Below are 25,042 nucleotides of genomic sequence, written 5' to 3'. Positions count from 1 at the left end.
TAATGCGACATTTTATGACGCAAATATATTTAAGGACTCCTAGTTCTCCATGGCTACAGTGTACTTCCCGAAGCATGAGAACTATTTGAGACATCCGGATAATAAGAATGGAATAATATTTCGACTAATTTATGAAAAGAGGACGTCAACACTCATAAGATTAATACATCGAGATTTAGCATCGCTAAAGTTCGACTCGAAAGGTGGATTTCTTCATCGCTGACATCAGTTGAAGGTGAGTCAAGCTAATTTCTTAACACCGTAACTTTCTTACGATACATTTTGTAGCGGTCGTTTCTAAAACACGTCAGCAATGATTGCGTGCTTCACGCACGCTTGTAAAAAGTAGAAAGCATCATGTTAAATGCATCATGCATGCTTACGACTTGACGTACCGTCTTATTAGCAATTTAGGATCATACAATGGCCCCATTTTTTCTTGTAACTTGAAGTAACATATTACAACAACATAGTATTATGTTGTATAAAGTATTAAATATCATTGAATCTATCGAGGAACCTTTATTATGATATCATGCCAAGCGCTGTTGTAAACATTAGTACTCATACATCAATACATCATGCAAAGCCTAGTTCATGTGGGTCCACCGTTGTATTATTACTGAAAGGTCTTTAAAGTCTCATTTAAACCTGCGCGTGTTTGGCCAGCAATTATCTTCTTCTGTTAAAATTATATCAAATTGAACACACGCCAGCGAACCACATGCAGACAGTCTCTGATTACGGCTGATTCATATTATTGCCTTATTGGATCGCTATGTGCTATTTCCAATCATGTAAACACTTTGTACTGTTTATTGTGAAAAAATTTAAACAATAAAAGATTAATTTATCATAGCTGCTTCAATATCACAATAACAGGCTATACAAGACCACATCAGAGTGATCAGACGACACGAGAATTCTCGCATAAAATATGTCAGAACAAATGAGCTGTAATTATGTCTGGCCTTCAGACTTGTATATTTATATGCTATATTACACTGAAACTAAGTCAGAATTGTTACACCATGTTGTGACAGTGCTAAATATTGACGGACAGTAATAATGATTTATTCATATTATTTCCCAAGCAGTTGATCTTAAAATGAACTAAAACACCAGTTTGCCGTTATTGATGGGAATTGGGAAGACAGCCACATTCATAATATATTATAATTACAAGGCGTCTCTTCCGGCAATGCATTGTCTGATCAGTACAGCCATATGAATATCACACGAAGCTCGCTTACGCTTTTTGATTGTCGCTTCATACATACTGACAAATTATAGTCTTTGTGTCAACTCTGCATGATGAATGCGTGCATGGTCATAACTAAGTTATTAACGTGAGTATTACCAGGCATAGAAACGATTTTGAAAAATGCATGCATGTTCCAGATTTTTCCAGTCTCTGTCTAAAGCCGGTTTTCCACTAGCGATGTTTTTCGCGCGAAGCGACTTTATTCCTTTGTATTTGAGCAATTTGTTCCAGATGGTTGCAGTTGAGAGCTCTGGAACAAAAGTAAACTGTCGATTCGCGCGAAAAATATCGCTAGTGGAAAACCGGCTTAAGAGAACTAGATTAATGGGAAAATTTTATTTACTTCTATACACTGCACACAAGCAGCTAGCTAGAGTCTTTTATGAAGTATCTTATCTTTGTGCACGCTCGGCTCCTCAAAAAACGAACTGGTAAATTATTAAATCTGTTTAATTTCCTGACATGATGATGCATGTGGGTGATTTTTTAAACCATATTTATGTCAAATGTTATTGAAATGTAGCTTACAACTATAAGAAGATTAGCTTTACTAATCCTTGTTTTTAGCACGTGTGTGCTTGAATTCATCTTCAAAAAGTGATGTTAGTAGGATATTTTGATTCAAACGTGATCCAGAAAAGGTGTTTAATTTTGAAATACATGGATATTTTTTAAGATATATAAATGATTACGAAAACGAAATGCAGTATAGTGTAACATATACAACGTTAAAGTTATATATACATATATAACTTTTGGCAATATCCCTAGGTTTTGGTTAACGGAAATTTGAGTGGAATTATGATATACTCTAAGACTTAGCCTGGAGCGGTTGGGATATAGCTCTGGGGAAGTATAAAAATTCTAAGAAACAGTTCATTTTCATGCAATATATGAAAGGTCTGCGGGTTTCATTTTGGTTTTTCTTGAAAGGATTTTCTTGAGAGTCAAGATATTGTCATTTGTCAATTGAGGTTACATATTCCGAGATTCCAATCGCCGCAAGAGTTGTAATTGGTCGCCACAATTCTTTACTTCGAGGCTTCAACATCATAAAAAGCTTTGTTAATTATTCACACACTACATTTAGAACACTATGCAATTATGGCTCATGACTATAATGTAGTAATGTAGTTTAACATGAGTCGCTCTTAATTATTATGTTTATAACAGAAACCTCAAAAATGAAATAGCTAGCATTTATGGCAAACCCCCAACGCAAACGAGAAACATGAAAAGCATCTGCAAATCGCATTTAAAAGTAGATCCGTTTTGCTGTTTTCGATCAGTGATTTGCGGAAAACGTCAATCGCAAAGTGTTTACAATGTCAAAAAGAAATACAGGCTTATAGTATTCTGGCAAAACTATATTTGTTTAAAATATAAGAAAAGTACATGAATATGGAAGATGTGGTATATGTATAGGTAAAATCACAGTTAATAGAAAATACATGGTTAGTGATGGTTTGGAGACAACATAAAACTACAAAACAACTCATTAACGATGTTGAGGCAGATTTATGCAAAAAATTGTTCCTTTCTCATCACATGTCTATTGTATTTTGCACAGATAAACCAATAGCAATCTTATAATTAACATATTTTTCAAGACAAGGTTGAGGAGCTTAGCAAGACGAATGGTAAATTTGGCTAAAATACGATAGACATGTGACGAGAAAGGAACTATTTTTTTGCAAAAGCCTGGACAATAACATAGTTAATGAGTTGTGCATGTTGTACTTCTATTTTGTCTCCAAACCATGTATATTCTATTAACTGTGGTAAAATCAAAAGGACGAAAACGATCCATTAAATTTTGTTTTATAGTTGTGTTGTCCTAATGGCTGTGAGCACCAATCCTCTTCTGTTTATAACTGAATGTTCGAGGGAGTTGACGAAAAAAATAGCTGGAGAAAGTTATAGTTTGGATTCCTGTAAGTATGTGAAAACGGAATGTGTTCTCGCCAACTTGGGAGCTATTTACCGGTTTAGTTAGCCGTCTTTTTTTTACTATTTATACTTAAAATTATCTGCATTTAATGTTTGAATTGCAATCTTGATTTTTTCAATACAAGTTAAATATAAGCGTCCGTATATGTGTCCGTAACCCTCCCTTCAAGAATGTCAAAGCATTTGCTAAATAGATGTAACCTGAATAGTTCAAGGCAACGGTTGATATAACCCATTATTCTTTAAACTCTTTAGTCGCTTCGATTAACGCCAATTAAAGCTGACGTTTTTACCGCCAAAAATGTGGGAAGGAGAGTGGCCGAAGCCCCCTCAACCCCTCGTCTCTCGGTACATGAAATGGCATATCATGCAGATACCTCTGCGGCTTCTAATACACTCTTTATTGCTTTCTTAACCGAATACCAAATACCCCTCGGAAGTGCTGACTTGTTGTATGTGGGTTGAAATGCCATTGAATGTGCGAGAGTTGTGAACTCGGCTGTGACCTGACTCAAGTACAATTTTTCTTGAGCTAAATTTTCGATAAGCTCTCTAAGCTCTCGTTCTGCTGCGATGAAGCTGGTACCGTTATCTGATATGCCACACGATGCCCCCCCCCTCTCCGTGATATCATTCGTGCAAACGCGTTCATAATCGAACTCGAATTCCAGATGTACGGTACGTGTTAGAAGACAGGTAAATAAACACAGATATCTTGATTAATTGGCTTGAATTGAATTGAAAGTGATAAGAACAGTCTCGTCGGATACTTGCACATGTGCAGCATGTATACTTTCCTTTCTGCACTCCCCCGCCGCTTCAAGACCTCGCAATTCATTTGTTCCGGCTAAATGGATAGGCTAGCTCGTCTCACTTTGTAACAAGAACTCCGGGCCTTCCCTCCACATTTTGCTCTCTGCTAATTCGTAGACTTTAATACCACCTGTGACCAAATTGGCACGGATAAGTCAAGATATCGTAGACAACGTGGAATTTCAAAGGAGAGGACAGGCACTGTAATTCGTACACTATATTGTTGCCTTCGGTTGAACCGTGACAGCTTAGGTAGTGAATTATTCCATTCAAGCCCCGCAGACCATATGTCCTGGCAGTCCTGCATAAGAACCCTCAAACTGCAAATGGTGATAGAAACTGTAATGTGTCTAACAGCGTCGAGTTCAAATTTAGTACTTCTGTCTTGGTGGCTCTTTTCGAAAGAACTGGTGCATGGTTGGTTGTTGTTGGTGGTTGAAGGTGAATATTTATACGTCATTATTCGATCTCGTAATCACCTTAAGGGTTTTAGATTCTAGCTCCCAGAACTTCCCCAGCTGATGGTTTTTTTAATCTTTACAATGTTCACTCTGGCTCGTAACGTAGGTTCGTTTCAAGTGTAAAGAGGATTTGCTTCGATCCTGTTCAACCATGATCGAAACAAAACATATACCCACCCTAATTGAGTAAGTTTCTCGATTGGATCTGTCGACTTGCTACCGTTCACGTGTGTGAAGACTTGCTGGAATAGTGAATCACTGCCTATTAGTACATCAATTTGGCGGCGATGGCACTCTGATCAAAAGGGAATAAAGGCTAAATGGGGCTTCTTAACTTTTATTTTCTGCATAATTGAATGTATGTGTGTCTCCAGTTATAATGTCCAAAACGTTGGCACACAAATGGTCTGAAACTACCAAGTTAACTTGTTTAGACTGCGTTTCCACTTGGGTTCCACCTGTACCTGAAGTTGTCATGTGTTGTAATTTTCCTTCCAGTTGTAATCCTTGAGCTTCAACTTCCGTTATGTATGTGGAAGTGGAATAAGTGTCCAGAATAACGTTTACTTTCAAATTCCCTTACCATTTTTGATGAAAGCAAGTAAAACAATTACAGAAACACGGTCAGTTCTCTAGGATGCATAGGATCTTTTATCACCTTCGTTTAACTGTGGTCCGTGAACACCGTATTGAGTGATTCTGTTTTCTGGATCTTCTACTGGAGTAATTCGTTGGTTGTTACCAGAGGTGTGAAATAGCCAATTTGTGTTTGGGCTTTGCGACTGGATACAGGTAGTGTTTTATGAAATGAATCACAGGTCCACAAAGGATGGTTTCTCTTCCATGTTGACACAGCGCACTTCATACTTTGCAACCAGAATTGAAATTTCTTTCTCTTCTTCGTTGCCATCGATTCCTCTATGATTTGAACCCTCAATTTGACCCATTCAACTAGTGTCTCAAAATTTTCCTCTTTTGAGTGCTCTGTAAAACCATGCTTTGTAACGTTGTACGTCTTCTTTTGGTAACTTTTGCTTACTTGTTAGGTTTAAACTCTGCCCAATAGATTTCTCTGCTGAATTAGAGTTCTGTCTAACACATTCAGGAATTCTTTTAAATCTTTAGACTTTTTGGTTGAAGTTTCTTCCAATTCCTTAACACTACCTAAGTCTTGATTTAAAGTCTTCTTTGTCCAACCCCCCTTACTTCTTTTCTAGTTTTTACTTAGCTCCGTCATACGCATAAATGGGAAATCCCAGGTCTTCAAACAACTTTAGATCATGTCCTTTTAAGCTGCTTTGGAGATTTAACATCTTCTTTCAATATTATTAGTGCAACGCGTTGTAGTGTCTTGTAAGAGCTTGTAAGTGAGGAGGTTGTTGCATGAAGATAGAATATTACTAAATATACCTTTTCAGCTTGTATATATGCAAATTCAAGTCCATGTATTCAAGTCACATGGTCTGAAATGGTTAAGTTTTATTGGCTATTCCATTGTCACAACTTCTGAAAAGGGTTAATTTGCATGCAAGCTGAAAAGGTCTATCGTGTGTGAACATAATCTAGTTCTGCTAGATTCGATGTGAGGTTGCGGCGTCTGAATGTTGAAATGGTGAGTACAAGGAGTAGGCTCATCGTATTTTTTCGCAAAAGCTCATCCAATGCACCCCTGAGGCAAAATGGACTGTTGTGATCCTTCAATTCATCATCATGCTCACGCACTTATACTCAAACGAAAAGTCAAAGTGTCACTACAGTACAAATTTATCATATCCGTTTGTTTTGCCATAATATTAAGTCTATGTACACCATATAGATTGCTCTTTAAAACCAAATTCCAACAAAATTTGGCCTAAATAACTGCGTGTTTTTTCATTATTTTAACATATTATACGTTTTGATTAAACAACATGTGTTGATTATGTTTTGAAGATTATGCAGAATCATTTGAAAATGAAGAAATCACTATAGTCACGGAAATAGTTGAAGAATATTTACTGTATTTGGAAGATGAGAGTTCACCAGATGTAGTAAAATATAATATGAAAGTCCTGGGAAAAAAATTTGAAAACCTTCAAGAAGATGCAAAATCAAACGACTGGGATTCCCAGGTAAGCGAAATATTATCACATGCACATCACATGCACATCACATGCACATTTCCGTCTGCATGTATTCTGACGATTCTCACCAGTGCAGTCGAGTGTAGCGAAAGAACGTATTTACTGTGTGGTTAGCGAAGAGGTATCATCATTGGCAAACATTCAATTAAACAGAGTTGAGGCAAATACAGTCATAGACCCAACCCATTAACAGAAAAATTTTAAGCGGAAAAACGGCGCTAACTTTCTAGAAATACTCATAATTTTTCTGTTCAGACTGCATTATAGCTTGCATTGTCTGCATTGAAACACCATGGCCACACAAAACTCTTAATTGTATAATGTGTATATGACAGAAAAGGTTTTCTATCGTGTATTAGTATACACTCGACTATATTCTCTGTTACAAATCCTACATTCTGATTAGCTACTCAACCATTGTCTATTCGTGATAGTGCACGCTTGGGAAAATTTCGCTCGCGCGACCATATAAAATTGAATTATTTTTCGGTGTAATTGCGGTGTATTGATTATTTTCTCGAAATTAATATATCTAGGTACAGTGTGTATACTAAAACAATTAGACAACTCGCCTTCGTTGTCTATGAGCGAATAGTCAACTCGGACTCGTTGTCTAATTGTTAATTATAGCCAGGGCCAAAACTAGAAGGATAACTTAGGGGATGTTTCTTCATATACCCAAAGATCGTTTGGATCGGTATTTTCGCCCCGGATTATAGCTAGCATTGAATCATGCATATATGAAGCATCTTAGACGATATTTCACAAGACCATGGCGAGTTTTGGGAGAGGGGAATAATCTATAAGGGCGTTAGCGCCTTGTATTGGACCATGCATTATGTCAAGAGGGAAAACCCTGGGTACGAGGTTCACATGATGTCCGTCTTTGATATCCCTTTAGATGATCGGGGATTATTGTTTGCATGATAAATTTTGTTGTCATTTTTTAAAGGTTTTCAGCGCGCGAACGGAAATTTTAAAACTTTATCCATTTTTGCCCGAATGCCCGAGTTTATCAGTATATTCATACCCAGCGACAACCTTAGAATGATGATCGTGACTAATAATAGCATAATATTTGCTCTTTACAGAAAACAAAAAATGTGTTTCAAGAATACGAGAAAGAACTAAAACGAATACACAAGCTTGTCAAGAAAGGACGCACAGAAAATCCTGGAAACGAGGAATATAGCGAACTTCAACATGACTATCTCGAGCTTGAAAAGAAATGTCACCACACTAAGAGATCTTGTACGGTTATATAACGTTTCTAGATTCATAGCTGAAAGCAAATTAACAGTGTTAGATTAGACAGAATAAACAGTGTCAGTGTATTAATTAGATTTTTAAAAAGTTTTGGAAATGTATATTAAGAAAATTCTAAAAGCGCTATACCGTAAAATCGTATCAATTTTTTCATAATATGATCTTTATTATACATTGTTGTTTATGACTTGAGAAATAAAAATACCTGTTATTAACATAGTGATGTTTGCGTACTGTATATGTAAAATGTGATGTCTAAATATCGAACGCCATTTAGGCCCGATACGCTGCTTAGGCTAAGTAAAAAGGTGACTGGAAGAATTTGGGACCGTCAGTCGCAGTTGTTTGGTGTCCTTGTGCGAACACATTCGCCAGGACTGGTTTAAATTTCGCCCTAATTTCTCCTGAACAAGGAATTTCTACCGATGAAAAATTCTCCGAATGTGAATTTGTATTTACATCCTATATTCGAAATCAACCGTTATTGCTTAAATATACGGTGAAATATTCTATATCATCAGTCACTTTGACTTGTTCACGACAACTATACTGTTAAGTGAAAACAAGGCTGTAGATAAGGAACAAGCGAATTCTTTTCTATTTTTACCGAACACCTGCACCGGACGAACTTAAGCACGGTCAAAATATCGTCTGGTTCCGCTTGAGCGTAGGCTGTTATATGAACTAGAGTTTATTTACATCTAAAACATGCAAATTTTCGGCAGACTTTACATTGTTATGAGTAAACCTGACACGCAGAAGGGAACTGACTGACACTTTAACATACGTGCAGAAGCTAAAAGTACTTATATAAAAAGCTGCCAATATTGTGAATTCCTTATTGTATCTGTATATGGGACAAAATTTTTTATAAAAATTATTGTCAGAATGACAAACTTCAGGCAAACGCATTAGTGTAATCAGGCGCCATTATGGTGGATGCAGAGTGAAGTGAATTCAGTTTAAACATCCAGCAGTCTTCTCAGATCCCTCTGTGTTAATGGTATAGTCATAAGTCATGTTTCGACAATTGTGTGCTTTCAAATACTGACAACTTTTATAGTTAAAATTGAGAGGGCTAAGATTAATAACAGGAATATTGATCATTGCGATAATCCGGCTGTGTCTCAGACGGCAGCTTTAAAAGCCAGGCGAGAGTGAAACATATATTACCAAGTACTCGAGGCAGTTGTAGTGAAGTGAAGAGCTATTCTCTGCAGTCATAAATAATCTATTTTATGAACTTTCAACAACTGCCTAAAATAGACAAAAAAAACCTCTTCGAATTAAGTTTTAAAATGAGGTTAGTATGAATGAAAGAACCTCCCACGAAGGCCCTTAAGGCTAGTTTCCACGGCTCAGGAAAAATCTCCTTTGGATCGGAACGGACAGGAAAATTTCCTTTGTCGGTGAGTTCTCAGGCGGCGTTTATACAAAGGTAACTTTCCTGTCCTGTCCGATCCAAAGGAGAATTTTCCTGAGTAGAAACTAGCCTTTAAGTCGAAGCGTCGAGACGTTTTTTGTCTATTTTATAGGCAGTTGTACGTTATAATTACACATTTGACGCCACACGTTGGTCATATTCGGCAAATTTTCTCCCGGTAGAGAGGGCTCAGTTTTCCAGCGGTCTTTGCATGAAAAATTAGAAGCTTTTCGTTTTACGCCTTGCTCTCAATTTTGTGTAAGTTGTCCGCTGACAATATGAGCCTGCACGAGTGGGAGAAACTTAGCTAAGTTGGACCAACGTGCCAATTTAAAGACGCTGCCACGCTGCTTCCTATTTATAGTGTACGCGGATATAATCATTTTTTATTCCCTACTTGAATAACAACGCAACGAGAATACTAATAGTCTAATATCTTGTAATAAGCTTTATGCAGACAGCCTAATCCTTAATTGATATAAACGAGGCAGACTTTCCATCGCCATTATTGTTTGCACAAAGTATCATCCATCTTACGATGCACACGCATGAAACAGTTTTACAAAACGTGGACGTAACGTGGAGATGAGTTTTTCTCCTATGTCTTAATGCATTGCCAAGTTTAATCAAGTTTGCTTGGCTGAGTTATCAGCAGGAAAATCATATAGAAACCCTAAAACGCGACTGCATAATAGCTATATAAACATGCCAATCAGCCACTAAACTAACATTTTCTTAGCGATCTTGTTCTGCATGCATATATTATAATTAAGCGAATATACTTACATGCATGCATATTACATGATACATGCATATTATATAGTTTACGATGTTTTAGACTATAAAACAAAACGAGTGTAGGCTACATCATGAATTTTTTTTAGAGACAGTGAGAGGAATTTTAACATCAATTTCGGAATGGGGAAGCGTATCTAAGAAAATGAGTTTACACATTGCAGTTTGCTGAGTTGAGGCCTGCGGCTTTAAAACACCAGCAAAAGAAAATTACTATTTATTGTGAGCAGCTGACATGCATTATGTGTAGATGACTGAACGCTTGAGGTGCACCGAAATTTTTACTTAATGAATACCTTGAGAGTAAATGCTAAACAAAGAATATATGTAACTTCAATGATAAAATCTATTGATATAAACTGTGCTGAAGTCAAACATATCATTGATGTTAGATAAGTAAAGCCAGTTCTACCAATGTTTTGGCGACCTTTCAGTCATAGTAGCTTCTGATCGATTCTGGGATCAAATTACGGCTTCAACCTACTACAAGAAGATCATGGCTAATGATTCAACTTTTTCATCCCCAAATTCAAGTTCAAATGGAGTACAACTTAAACTGGAGTTTGGTGAACCCGCAAGACTGTTCTTAATCACGTTTGATTCGCTCGAAATTATTGTTGGAACATTGTCGAATTTCTTTGTTATTGTCATCTTTCTTTTGGCTAGTGAAATGAAGAAACGACCTAGCGATTTGTTGATCTTGAATTTGGCTGCAGCTGATTTCATACTATTGACAACATTTCAGACATGGTTGACAAGTATTATAAGTGACAATAACATTGGAAACAGATACTATTTCTTTTACGAAGGTCTGAATAGCTTTGTTCAACTAGCCAGCGGGAATGCCGTATTCCTTATTGCATTGGATCGATTTCTGGCTGTGAGTGAGCCACTCAAATACCAAACCTGGGTGAGGAGGAATACTGTGTGTCAAGCTATTGCTTTTATCTGGATTATAGCATTTGGATTTGGCGTTCTTAATGTTATGGCTTATGAACTAAAATTCTACAGGCCTTGGTTGACGTTTTGGATAACATATCAACTCGTTATTTTATTATCAATAACTCTTATGTACGTAGTAATATTCTCCTGCTCCTATAAACAGGGGAAACGAATATGGCGTCGAGAATCGATTTCGGAAACGGAAAAGCTCCGCCATCGTATTATGCTAAAGATAACCGTAAATACGTTTATCCTCGTTTGTTTTTTCTACGCGACGTATTTACCTGTCATAATCTATATAACCCACTCCTCGCTAGTCCTCAAAATAGATAATGATTTTCAGATGGGAACAAGAGCTTGGATTTACTCATTTAGCGCTTTCAACTGTTGCTTTAATCCTGTTTTCTATGTATTCCGTACAGAAAGATTTAAACAGGTCTGCCATCGCCTTTGGTCCGGTAGGAATGCGAATAACTTTGATGAAAACGTCCGCATACAAGTCTGAAAACAAGCTCAGCGCTGTTTACAAATTAGTTTTGTGAGTTAGCAGCGCATATTCAAACCACGTGGACGGAGCTACGGAATTTGGATTTCGAAGTAAGGAATGTGGAATAAGGAGAGTTATCAATGTTAGTCTTTCCAAACGATTTTTCAGTTTTCATTACTAAATCTAGTTACTATTATCTGGAGGTCATGGATCATGACAAGTGAGACGTTATCAAGCGTAGCCTAGAACTTATATATAATCGGAGGACACAAAAATGTGTTCATACACGGCCGAAGAATATACATGATGTATACCGCGTGGCCAAATTCATTTTCACAGGACAATAGGCCTAAAAACAATAGGCCTAGCTTACTCTATGAATAATGAGCTGAACGTCGTGAGAAGAGAGCAGAGCATTCCAGCAAGCTAGGAAGATTTTCATTTGTTGGATATCGGTTGCTGGAATTTATGTTGACTGTCGTTTATGCATGTTTAAAATACATGCACAACGCAACAGACAGCAACAAGACCATATATGATTTAGCAGCAAAAGCATATTCCTGATGACGTTAGGGTTATAAGAATTTGTCAGTCTGATTCGGAAGATCCGTTTTCAGTTTAGTTTATGACAAATAAATTATTTAACTTATTATTATTTGAAATAATAGCATTTTAATAGCATTTGTCTTTTGAATTTAGTACCTTAGTCTTAATATTATAACCAAAGCCTTCAGGAAAGTCCCCCTAAGTTTTAACATTATAACCAAAGCCTAGGAAAGTCCCCCTAATTCAGCTGTGCAATCGTCCCGTTCCGCAACCTCAACACCACAAAAATCCTGAGTTCTAATTTTCATCCTCGAGTTAGCGTATTTTTAGAATAAATATTGTGTTAATGTTAAATTGCATTTATTAATTTATGATTGATAATTAGTTCCCATGCATGAGTGAACTTTGATTGGATAGTTTGTGTTTTAGGTACACTTTATCACTTTAAATTAAGTTGTTTACATTGGGCATGTCTAATTATAAATCAAATTACGTACAAGATTTTGATTTGATATTAAATTTTATTGCCAACATCAACAAGATGGACTTATAAACACAGTTTCATTAGTTTTATTGCCTCCCAGGCTCACTTCCTATTCGAGATTTCTACTCGAGATAATACGCCTGCTCGCAGGCTAGGTCAGTCCTTATGCAGGAAGTGCGTGATCGTTCTCAGTCGTGCGTGATGGCGGGTTGCGATTGTTGGCTTTCATTTTATGTTTACTTTTGTAAACAATCATTCGTGCTAGATTGAAAATGACTGAAATAAAGTCGAAATATCACAAGAAATCGAAAAACATAACGACTGCATGTTCTACATACTTGACCGCATTTATTATTTAATGGCATCGTGTAAAACAACATAGAGATTATAAATAACACTAGAGGAGGCATTGGTACCGAAAACAACAGTCGAAAAAGGGAGCGCGATAATGGGGGCGAATTCAAGTCCCGGATGCTAAGCCAAGCGCTGATTGGCTAGATCAATGCCTCCTTGGCAACCACGTTGGCAACAACTAAAATTTGTATTAAATTTTTTTTTCATTTTTTAGGTCACTTTGCCGATTTGTTAAGGAAAAAAGTGCTTTTTGGAACTGGTTTTACTACCTTAGACATCCTGAAATGATATTTTAGTGAAAAAATCACTTAGAAATAAAAAACTTTGTTAAAAACGAGATATTTCGGGCTCGGACTATCGTGAATGAGTGAACATCCGGGACTTGGATTTGCCCCCGATTAGCGTGCTCCCCAATTTCTCCTCGATGCTCTCTCTGGTGTTATTTATAATTTCTAAGGTAAACAACCCCTTAGACTATAGCGGACTGAAATGCAATTTGCATTATTTTCGTGGGGAGTATTTGGGAAGTATACCCTCTTATATAATATATTTCAGTCTTCACAACAGCTCTTGATCTCTAGAGCTAAGACATCATTCTGGCTACCTATACGCACAAAGATGCAAAGTGTCCCTCCAAGACGTGGGCAGGCGGGGGCTGGGACGAATATCTCAACGAAAATGCACCTGTAAAGGTGAAGCAAAGTTCGCGACACTGGAATAAAAATCTTAGTGAAAATTTGTGAAATCCTAACTTCTTCTTAAGGGCCCCGTTTACACTTGCAATTTTTTGCTACGATTTTATGTGCGATTTTCTTCTTTTGATAGATGTGAACGAGTAATTAGTTACGAATGCCCAGTGAACTCTATACAACTGGAACGATAACTCCTTACAAACATCCCTATTTAGCTTAAAGCCAAAATTGTTTTTTCTGAGTTTTGAGACGAAATACTTGACGCCAGACGTTGGGCTGTGTGTCAAATTAAAGCTATTGAAAAGTTACATTTAGTGCGGAGATTTCAAGACTTAAACTCCAAAGGAAATATTTAAAAAAAACAAAAACAATTACAAATCGGCAAAAAACCTGGAAATTTTCAAATAGTTTTTAGATATTTCCCTTTAAGCTCAAGTCTCGAAATTTCTACACGAAATATAACTTTTCAATAGCTTTAATTTTATATACGGCTCAACATTAGGCGTTAAGCATTTCGGCTCAAAACTCAAAAAAAAGTAAAAAGCACTGGCTTCAATTTTCCCCCCTGGGTTATCATTCCAGTTTGTTTACAGTTCAATGCGAATGCCCTGATGTGTAACAGCTCTTATTTGAACATCAGTAACTAATTCACTCGTTCACATCTACCAAAAGAAGAAAATCGCACATAATATTGCAGTATAAATCGGCGCAAAAAAGTAAACTGGCCTTTAGGATTATTCCTAGACTCATGAAAATTAATATACTCTCGTGCATATTCTTGGTAGCTCAAACGTATAGCTACTATTGCTATTGATGCAACTTCAACACATCATCATAAATATTATGTTGAGATATTCAGTTCCACTGCAATGTCTTGTGTATCCCACGTTAGAGTTTATAACATAAACTAATTCAATCTATAAATATTAGGACTCATATTTTAAATATAATTCAATTTGAAAACTGCTCTTGATTTCAAAAGCTATAATTATATCAGACCTCATTTTGTGGCTGCTTCTAATTAACATAAAAAGTGAGTCTGGAAGATGAGCTTCACGACGAGGGAACTAGAAGAGAGAGAATCTTACTATCGCACTTGCAATTTAAAGGAACGCAAGTATCACATTTCAACTCTCCAATCGACAACTCCTCCTTAACCTGTCAATATGGAAAGTCAAATGGCAAGAACATTTTACGTAGTAAACTTCAGAAGTTCAAGTCCCACTCACTGTGCAGCGCTACCAAAATTGAAAAACTGAACTCGTAAGAAAAAATGGTATACTTTCATGCCCATATGATATCCAATGTTTTTCAACACAAAAGACAAGGCTGACAAGCCAAAACCTAAAGCCAGGCTTTTCTCCCTACGCTCCACGGCGACAAGCCATTGTAATCCCGCCTAAAATCTATTCTGCTCACCAGAATGGGCGGTTCACTGTCACTCACCGCAATGGGTGGTTCACTGTCACTGACTTCAGTGAGTGGTTCAATGTTACTCACCACAATGAGCGGTTCACTGTCACTGACTTCAGTGGGCGGTTCACTGTCACTGACTTCAGTGGATGGTTCACTGTCACTGACCACAATTAGTGGTTCACTGTCACTGACTTCAGTGGGCGGTGCAATGTCACTCACCACAATGGGCGGTTCACTATCACTGACTTCAGTGGGCGGTGCAATGTCACTCACCACAATGGGCGGTTCACTGTCACTGACTTCAGTGAGCGGTTCAATGTCACTCACCACAATGGGCGGTGCAATGTCACTCACCACAATGGGCGGTGCAATGTCACTCACCACAATGGGCGGTTCACTGTCACTGACTTCAGTGAGCGGTTCAATGTCACTGACTTCAGTGGGCGGTTCAATGTCACTCACCACAATGAGCGGTTCAATGTCACTCACCACAATGGGCGGTTCAATGTCACTCACCACAATGGGTGGTTCAATGTCACTCACCACAATGGGTGGTTCAATGTCACTCACCACAATGGGTGGTTCAATGTCACTCACCACAATGGGCGGTTCAATGTCACTCACCACAATGGGCGGTTCAATGTAACTCACCACAATGGGTTCAATGTCACTCACCACAATGGGTGGTTCACTGTCACTGACTTCAGTGGGCGGTTCAATGTCACTCATCACAATGGGCGGTTCAATGTCACTCACCACAATGGGCGGTTCAATGTGACTCACCACAATGGGCGGTTCAATGTGACTCACCACAATGGGTGGTTCAATGTCACTCACCACAATGGGTGGTTCAATGTCATTCACCACAATGGGTGGTTCACTGTCACTGACTTCAGTGGGCGGTTCAATGTCACTCATCACAATGGGCGGTTCAATGTCACTCACCACAATGAGCGGTTCAATGTCACTGACTTCAGTGGGCGGTTCACTGTCACTGACCACAATGAGCGGTTCAATGTCACTGACTTCAGTGGGTGGTTCACTGTCACTGACCACAATGAGCGGTTCAATGTCACTGACTTCAGTGGGTGGTTTACTGTCACTCACCACAATGAGCGGTTCAATGTCACTGACTTCAGTGGGTGGCTCACTGTCACTGACCACAATGAGCGGTTCAATGTCACTGACTTCAGTGGGTGGTTTACTGTCACTCACCACATTGAGCGGTTCAATGTCTCTGACTTCAGTGGGTGGTTCACTGTCACTGACCACAATGAGCGGTTCAATGTCACTGACTTCAGTGGGTGGTTCAATGTCACTCACCACAATGATTGGCGGTTCACTAAAAACTGAACCGTATGAGCCCCCACACTTCACCGCTTACCGGCTGGCATTTCTGGCAATGATTTTCTGATATACCATGCATTGTATACTCTTCTCTCTGCATCAAAGTTTAGAAACTTCATCTGTTCTATAAGTAGGAATTTATGTTTTAACTATAATTTGTGGTCGGAAGGACTGCTGTTGATTTCAAGAGCTAAGGCGTCATTTTGACAACGCACTGAAGGATACGTTCAAAGGGTAAAAATGGATCTTTGATTTCCAGAACGATACTTTTAATTTTTATAACATTTACTTATTGAGATTTGAGGGAATCAATAAACTGACTGTTTAATGCAGCAGAAAAACGAGTGACGTTTACTCCACTTTTATGACTCCACTTTTAGATCTATCTATTAATAGGAATTTATGTTTTAAATATAATTTGACGTCGGAAGGACTCTGCTCTTGATTTCAAGAGCTAGGATGTCATTGTGAATACGCACTGAGTTATTGTCTGTCATTGAATTGTCTGTCACTGAATCATTAAACTGACTGTTTAATGCAGCAGAAAAAAGTGACGTTTACTCCTCTTTTATGACTTTGTCAACTCATTTGAGTCATTTCATAACAATAATCTTCGGTCTCGCTATAGCTCAGGAAATTATGGCCACATTACAATTACCTGTTCTAGCTAGAGAATGGTTAAGAGTGCAATGGTGAGAATATTTTTTGATTATTTGAAACGTTATTTTCAACCAGATGACACCAAAATAGGTTAAACTTATTGGATTATTTATTATATAAAAAGTTGATTTTGTTTATAAATGATATGCCATTGGCCATATTATTTGTATTCGTGATCAAATGCGCTCGAGCAGGATAAGATTAATTATACTGAAAGTGATTAAAATTGTGAAACCTTGCAATAGGATAAAACTATTTGCACGGCTGGACTATGAAATAGAAACTTTCATTCATTTCATAGAAGACTTAATAAGGTGTTATATAGACCAATTAATGCAAAGCTGTTAAAGGTTTATCTGCACAGGCACAGCAAATCTCTTTTTCATTACCATACTGCGTGAGTGTAAGCGATAGTTCAGCAAGCATGCACATGAAATTTCAAATTTTTTAATCTATATTTGCACTGATTTACTTTCACATACAATTGATGCACGTGCTGATCACATGTATTGTTGTAATGAAGGGGGACTGGATAGTTATAACAGGTGAAACTCGGCTGTCTCAGTAGTGACTGTGGATTGCTTGAATTGTATAAATGATAAACGTTTTCCTGAAAAATAGTCGATTCTTCTGTACTCAAAACACGGTGAGATTATAGCCAGAACAATTACATGCATGCATGGCAGGGATACAATTCCATAATACGTAGTTTGATGTCCTGTTTTTTTCCCACGGAAGTCATTCAATGGAGGAGTTTATATTTAAGTACTGTCAAAATATTTGGACGCAAGATCATCCTATTGTGGGAAAATATTACTGCCCGCACTTCTCTTGTCGCGCCATGAATTCAATACGTCTTAAGATGTCGGAAATGTCATACGAATTATAAACGAATCATTTTGAAAACCGTGAACATAAAAACTCGTAAAATGGGGTAAAACTTCTAAATTCATCAAGACACCGGCATTGGTCTATTTATTCATTGGAAGTTTGTGAAGCATATTGAGGTAAGCTTGCTAAGCTGTATTTCAGTGTATAGTTTTAATTGTAGACGGGATTACAATGGCATGCGAACATACATTGAGTCCTGTTGTAAAATTCATCACTGTCAGCTTTAACATAATATTTCTTTATTTTGAAGCTTTAGTGTTAAGATCAGTTTTGCTCAATACGTTTTAATTCGAACGAGTACCAATATATATATGGTACATTTTATTTTTACACATTACAAAAATCGGTCGATCAAAAACACGACAGGGTATAATATAGCTGTATTGAACAGTATGCAATCTGTCCATCTTTTAATATTGTATTGGTATACATAATAACTTATATGCAAGCTGGTATATTATTTGTGTATTGTAAAATTGGTATATTCAACTTTACATTTGTCGCCTGATGATCGTGTCAACGTGAAACTTGAAGTTGCGACTGTAATTTTAAGTAATATATTGAGTGCATGTGGGGCACTCTTCGTCTTACATGGTACATTTGTATGTTAATATGTAGATCATGCATGCATGTTAATCAGAAGTGAAGTGCCCCGATGAATTGAAATTTACAAATCAAACTATCAAAGAACATAAGTTGCGAACAAACGAGAATAGGTTCTGTCTCACCCTGGACGGAGTTTATGTTATTGACTTGAACAATACTGTAGAACACGTTAGCAGTTTGTTTATAATTTTCGCGCCAAGGTTTAATAGAGCGTATCGTATTCTTATTCATATCTTTAGAAGAAATGTTTGCTCGTCTGAACGTTTGCCTGTTGCTGATTGTATTTGTGGCAGTTTTTGCTGTGAATGGACGTACTGTGGAAAGACGGGGTTCTCAACCAAACAAAAGAGGTAGATAAAGGGAAAATGGTTTCTATCCTACAAAATTAAAGCCACGTTTAAACTATAGGTCTATTATAGATCTGGCCTAGAACGAAGATAATTGACAAAATACTTGCAAAAGACCCCAAACACGCTAAAAATAGTAATACTAGTATGGATCCTATTGATTATACTGTTAAGTGAAAATTGTTCAGGGCAAGGCGGTAAAGCCTGTTCACATTACAAAAGTCGTGCTCCAGGTCATGTTCTGGATTTGGTCTAGGCCAGATAAACAACATTCACACCTACCAAAGCACGTTGTATAAATGCGGCTTAAGTGCAGTAGCCTACTGACATCATCCATGTGAAGATTTCTCTAATAAGAAGAAGGTAAACTGAAAAAATATTTCGGTACCAACTCGGACCTTTAAAAAATTGTTGAAATTTAACTGCAGGATGATGTATTTTAGAGTTGAATGAGAAAAACATGATCTGCGATGGTCTGAGTGGCTATTGCACTCCTCGGCAATTATCCTGCAATATCTACCCCATTGGTGCAGTAGATTGCGAAAGGGATTGCGAAGATCCTCAAATGCGATGTTGTTGGTATGTATTACACTTTTGTGGACAACGTGAGAACCTTAACCGAATTAGTATTTACATAATTATTTGCGGCGTTCATTATTTGTGATCAAAGCAAGGAACCCAAGAATACCACCACGGCTTGACAGCTATAGAGCAAACCAAAATTAGTAGGATTTAGGACCGTAGCTAGCTAGACTGCTTAAGGCTTCTTAAGGCCGTATTACACGGTGCAATTTTTCTTGCAACTTGCAATGAAATTCTACTTTTAAGAGATGTAAATTAGTGAAGAGTCTTCAAAATGGAAGTGTAAGAAACACCATGAAGTGTAATAAAGATAAAAGTTTGGTTTAGTTGTCATCTCTCAAAAGAAGAATTGCATTGCAAGTTGCAGGGAAAATTGCACCGTGTAACAGGGCCTTTAGTTTATTTTCATATTATTTACATATCATATGGACAATAGCGAACAATAGAAATCAGTCGGGATTAAGACGAATATATGAATATTATACACTCCTTTGTTCGAGAGTTTGAAAATTCTCTTTGGATATAATTTTTCATGCGCACAATATTAAGAACTTTGAAGACTATAATTAATTTTTGCATCATACAACATTTTGCAGCCAAATTTTGCAATTAATTTTGGTATTCTCTTTTTGGGTACACACTTTTCCCAGCATTAGAAATATTCTAACAGATATTTATTGCTGCAAGGGCAGGGTGGAAAAATCTCTTCCTAAACTTCCATGTTTGACGGAAAACTGATTAATAATTTTCACTTTTCTATTTTTAGCGTTTTGGTTTAAATACCGATGAAGCCTACAAGTTGATCATGATAAATTAAATAATATCGATAGTGGAACATAGTAAAGTATATTAGCACAGATAACGAAGGAAATGCATAGGTAGACTTGTAGAAACAAAACGAGCAATTAAAACTTTGATCAACAAAATTTGTTCTAGCTTCAAATTTATTTAAAGGTTGTGTACAGTCGGTCAGGTACATTGTCGCTTCGGTCGTGCTTTCATTGATATTTGGCCGTTTAATAACTATAATGGGAATCATTATCCAATATTTATTTTATTTTATTTTATCGATATTTGGCTGTTTATCTTTCTTTCGGGTAGCAATATATGATCGTTTGCCAGATTTTGCTTGCTTTGAACTAGTGTTTTTTTAAATATTTTTTTTCTGTTTTGTAATCAGAAGCCTAATTTCTGCAAATTTGCATTGTGGTTCTGCGCATGCGTATGCAAATTGTTTTAAGTTTTCTCACTTTGCTGTACAGGCGAAAACACGAGAATACACGCGTCATTTTATTTGTGAGAAAACCTTACCGATTCTTTCTGCTTCTTTGTTACTCTAAATCTTTCCTGAACATGGCGAAATCACAACTAAAGTTGACCTTGACAATCAACTATCGCCACGCATTGTGCGCTTGAAAGCTAAAAAGGGAAAGGTCTATTGCGGAAGGTGGCGAAATTTACTCGTTTAGGTTTAAAATGCAAATCGCGATCGGTTGTTTATTATAAACTTCATGTAATAATTATACAGCATATTCATACTGAAAATTCGTATCTAATGATGTTAATATTGAATGCTTATAATATGATGTTAAAACCAATTTAGTATAGTTTCAAAACACCAAAGAATATCAAAACACACTATCAAAAAACAATATCAAAAGCACTTGGCGTTTAGATCGTGCAATTTTAACGCGGGTGACTGAATGAGGTTGAGTTAGAGGCCGCCTCTCGAGACCAAAGGAAGCTAAAATACGTTAAATTTTTATTCTCTCACAAGGCGTGCTACCGCGGCCGAAGTGGCTTACACGCGCTAGTTGTGTGGCTTGACGCCAACTCAGTTGCCCAAGTTTCAACAGTAAGGTGCACATACGTCATTGTCTGGGGGCCATAGTGCATCCCCCCCTCAGTACAGAGTGGGTCGAAAGAAACTGACACCTTTGAAATTCAAATTAGCCGCATAGCGGCTGTAATGTGACAGAAGTACTGGTTGCCTAAAATATCTCGTGGGTATATACAAAGCATATCAAATAAGTGAACCTAGTTTGTTCCCTTTGGGAGTTTAAATGCATTCTAAGCTCTGTAAATAAAAAGAACAGTTTTATCAAATTCTTTTACGTTTCTCCGCATTACCAGAAAATAAATACAACATATATACCGCGAGGCGTAAAAAGCGCATATTTAATTAGTCTTGTTCATACACTCAAAACATGAGGAAACCCGACTTACCTGTCCATGTCTTTAATATTCTCTCACCAAATATGCATGATGCTTTCTACAAGTCTCAGTTTATAGAGTAATGTTTAAACAGTCAAAAGGTGGCAAAATAAGACGTATTTTAAGCGGGCAAACCAGTTCCAAATGTTCTTGAGATTGTACGACAACAAGCAGCGATATTTGCCATATTTAATTGACATTCTGCGAGCTAGTTTAGGTCATTATAATATCGTGATATTGTCCACAAATCTTGTTGGTCAGAAGACATGATCAACATGATTTGTACAAAATATACTCGACTGTTCCGTAAATTAAAATCGTGGTTTAAAGACCTATTCTTGCCTCTGCTAATATTTTGCTGTTCACTCACTGCGAAAACGTCAATTTCTAAAGAAATGAATATAATTATGCTACTGAACTTCAAATTTGCATTAAGACAGAAGATCGTGTGGCTACAGCGCTACGCAAAACAAGACATTTAACATTTAATTTCTTGTCAGCAATGTGATTTCAAAATTCAAATGAGTGATTTCTGGTAAATTACTCCTTCTTACCGTCAATTTCTGATTACTTTTCCGCGCCGAACAACGTATTCTAATTTTATTCCAAATTTACAATTGGAATTAGATACGGAAGTTGGCAACGCACTTCCGTTATTCGAAACTTAGTTCCCAATTTCCTAACGTACTTAGGAACTCGGCTATCCATAAAAAAATATAAAACAATTCTGTTGTGGGGAATTTTTCAATAAGCCAAAAACGTTGTTATGGCTTATTAAAAAAATTTCCTAACACAGAATTTTTTTATAACTTTTTTATAAATAAAGCATCTATAGCGTAAACGTTTCATGCAAAAAAATTGAGGGTCAACGAACTCGTTCACAATATAAACACGATTAAACCCTGATAAATCAGACGACTAATGACACAGTGCATATATCAATCTTTTCGAAAAATCCCGTGCGTGCTACTTAGGTTAGCCACTGATCTATATGTAAATCCATAAGTATACTAATAATGACTGTTTACTTGTGCAATAATAATGAATCTTTTCATTCGGTGGAAAATGGATTGTTCGCCTCGTTGAATGGAACATTCCGTCTTTCACCGAATTAAAATATTTGTACCATTGCACGAATGAAAACATCCATTATTTGTCAGTTTATATGACACCAATGGCTCCCTGCAGTTTTAAGAATATTGAAAACTAATGATTTAGATTGAAATTTTTGGTAGGAAATTCTTGCTAAAGGAGATGAAATTTTCCAGATATATATTAACCAATATACTAACAGTCGAAAATTGTCTTTGAGTATCACGTCATTACCGTTGTTATGGTAACAATGGCGATTCAATATGGCCGTCATTTTACCTATTCACGCATTTTACTCCAAAAATGACACGTTTATGACACGTTTTCTTACAAAAAATTGGGAAATTTGAGCAAGTTTAAAAAAATTCTATAGAGCCAAAAAATTTCGAAAAATCACGTTTTTTAATTTTTAATAATTTTGGCTCTATAGAATTTTTTTTAACTCGTTCAAATTTTCCATTTTTTTGTAAGAAAACTTTTTATAAAGTAAAAAATTGGGGTAAACGAACTTGTTTTCGAGTAAAATGCGTGAATAGGTAAAATGTCGGCCATATTGAATTGCCATTGTTACCATAACAACGGTAATGACGTCATGCTTATGGGAAATTTCTGACTGTTAGAATGTTGGTTAATATATCTAGGAAATTTCTTTTCCTTAGCAAGAAATCTCGTGCTAAAATTTTAAATCAAAACCACAAGTTTTCAATATTTTTAAAAATTGTAGGGAGCCACCTTAAGTAAACATATTGCAAAATAATGATGCATAGAATAAGCACAATTAGAACTTAGTGAAATTTAGTGAAAGCAACCGTGCAATAGAAAAACTGTTTGCATGTCTAGACCCTGCAAATAGTTTTTTCCATTGCAGGGTCAGTAAAATGGAAATTTATAGTTAATGCCACGTGATCAAAAACAACCAATTAAAAGACGCATGATTATTCGGTGTTTTTCGATGTCATATTATCGACCTTCTTTCCGTTATTATGAATTCTAACTTTCCTTTATTATGATTTTCTATCGTTGGTCAACACATGAGGCGTGATCGGAGGTTCTTTATGTCTTCATACAATATTGTCTAACTTCTTTGGTCAACACATGAAATGTGATGGGAAGTTTTTTGGGTTCAGATTAAAGTAAATAATCATGCTGCGTATCTATAGTATTTTTTCTTGGTAAATACACGAGACGTGATGGGAAATTTTTGTGTCTTTATACAATATTGTCTATTTTCCTTAGTCAACACAATGAAATGTGATGAGAAGTCTTTTGGGTTTAGAAACCTCCGAGTAAAGGAAACAACCATGCTGCGTATATATAGTACTTTTTCTTCGTGGACACATGAGACGTGATGGGAAGTTTTTTAGGTTCAGATTAAAGTAATTAATCATCGTGCAACTACATTTTTTTTTACCATAAATCACTTACTCAACAATATCCACAGCCGCCATATGAAAAGGCCCCAACAGATGCAGAAGTCATTATAAGTATCGAAATGAACTGAGTCACCTAAATTAACTAGCCATGCATAAACGTCCACCCCCCACAGAGATATAATATAACAACAAATATTAAAAATATAAGTTTTAAGTTACATATATTTTTACTTCTAGGCGTAAAAAAGATGCTCGTTTTGCAAGTTTCGGTTTCGTAAATTTCATTTGCATTTCCGTCACTCGATCATGCAGGCAAATGCGAATTGCGTCTTGAGAAAACGAACAACCATCCTCAGGAGCTAAATGAACGCCAAGTGCTCTGTTCTCATATTGTTCCCATATTGTTTAATCTCTCCATTGTTAAGGTAAATTCTATCAGACACGAATCCTGAGCACATGAGACTGATTAGTGATATCATGCCGCATGCTTTGAGAAGAAACATTCTCTTTCTGTCACGTGGGCTCATATCCATACTACTAAAATAAACATAGTATTTCACACTCAGACCGTAAAATACTTTCCACTGTAATTAATGAAGCTGAATTACTTGTTTGTGAAAGGTTATACATTTCAAAGCTTAATCCTATCTTAAATGCCAATGTTACAGTGTAGGTCGACACCACTTGACCTTCATGTTCTAACTTTGTAACTTATAGCAGATAACTAAGTTTCCTGACAGATTGTTTTTATTATTTTCTCATATTCGTTTATTGACCGCGATCTACGAGATCGTAAACTCCTTTTTTTTGCAACCTGCAATGTTGCAATTCTTCTTTTGAGAGATGTAATTTTGGCAACTACCAAACGTTGGTCTTTATTACGCTCCATAGCGTTTATTACACTTACGTTTTGA

General features: G+C 36.7%; 2 protein-coding genes and 1 long non-coding RNA gene across 3 annotated transcripts; 2 read left to right on the top strand and 1 right to left on the bottom strand.

Moving 5' to 3' along the window:
* Positions 1-51: 51 nt before the first annotated feature.
* Positions 52-8,074, top strand: LOC114519857. Its single transcript, XM_028540038.1, has 4 exons — positions 52-235; positions 3,092-3,198; positions 6,421-6,599; positions 7,703-8,074. The coding sequence occupies exons 2-4, from the start codon at positions 3,105-3,107 to the stop codon at positions 7,874-7,876; spliced, it is 447 nt and encodes a 148-aa protein (XP_028395839.1). The 5' UTR covers positions 52-235; positions 3,092-3,104; the 3' UTR covers positions 7,877-8,074.
* Positions 8,075-14,944: 6,870 nt separating this feature from the next.
* On the bottom strand, positions 14,945-16,438 carry LOC114519744 (histone-lysine N-methyltransferase 2D-like). Its single transcript, XM_028539914.1, has 2 exons — positions 16,401-16,438; positions 14,945-16,280 (listed from the first exon to the last, which is right to left on the bottom strand). The coding sequence occupies exons 1-2, from the start codon at positions 16,436-16,438 to the stop codon at positions 14,945-14,947; spliced, it is 1,374 nt and encodes a 457-aa protein (XP_028395715.1).
* A 1,517-nt stretch (positions 16,439-17,955) lies between these two features.
* On the top strand, positions 17,956-20,362 carry LOC114519865. The gene is made up of 4 exons (XR_003686630.1): positions 17,956-18,030; positions 18,760-18,870; positions 19,311-19,446; positions 20,216-20,362. It is a non-coding gene; the product is annotated as an uncharacterized LOC114519865 (long non-coding RNA).
* The last annotated feature ends 4,680 nt before the right edge of the window (positions 20,363-25,042 follow it).

The sequence above is a fragment of the Dendronephthya gigantea genome, unplaced genomic scaffold (assembly GCF_004324835.1).
Source record: "Dendronephthya gigantea isolate DGI-Jeju-01 unplaced genomic scaffold, DenGig_1.0 000014F, whole genome shotgun sequence".
In the NCBI taxonomy this organism is placed as follows: domain Eukaryota; kingdom Metazoa; phylum Cnidaria; class Anthozoa; order Malacalcyonacea; family Nephtheidae; genus Dendronephthya; species Dendronephthya gigantea.
This window is presented reverse-complemented; position numbering and strand designations above follow the sequence as displayed.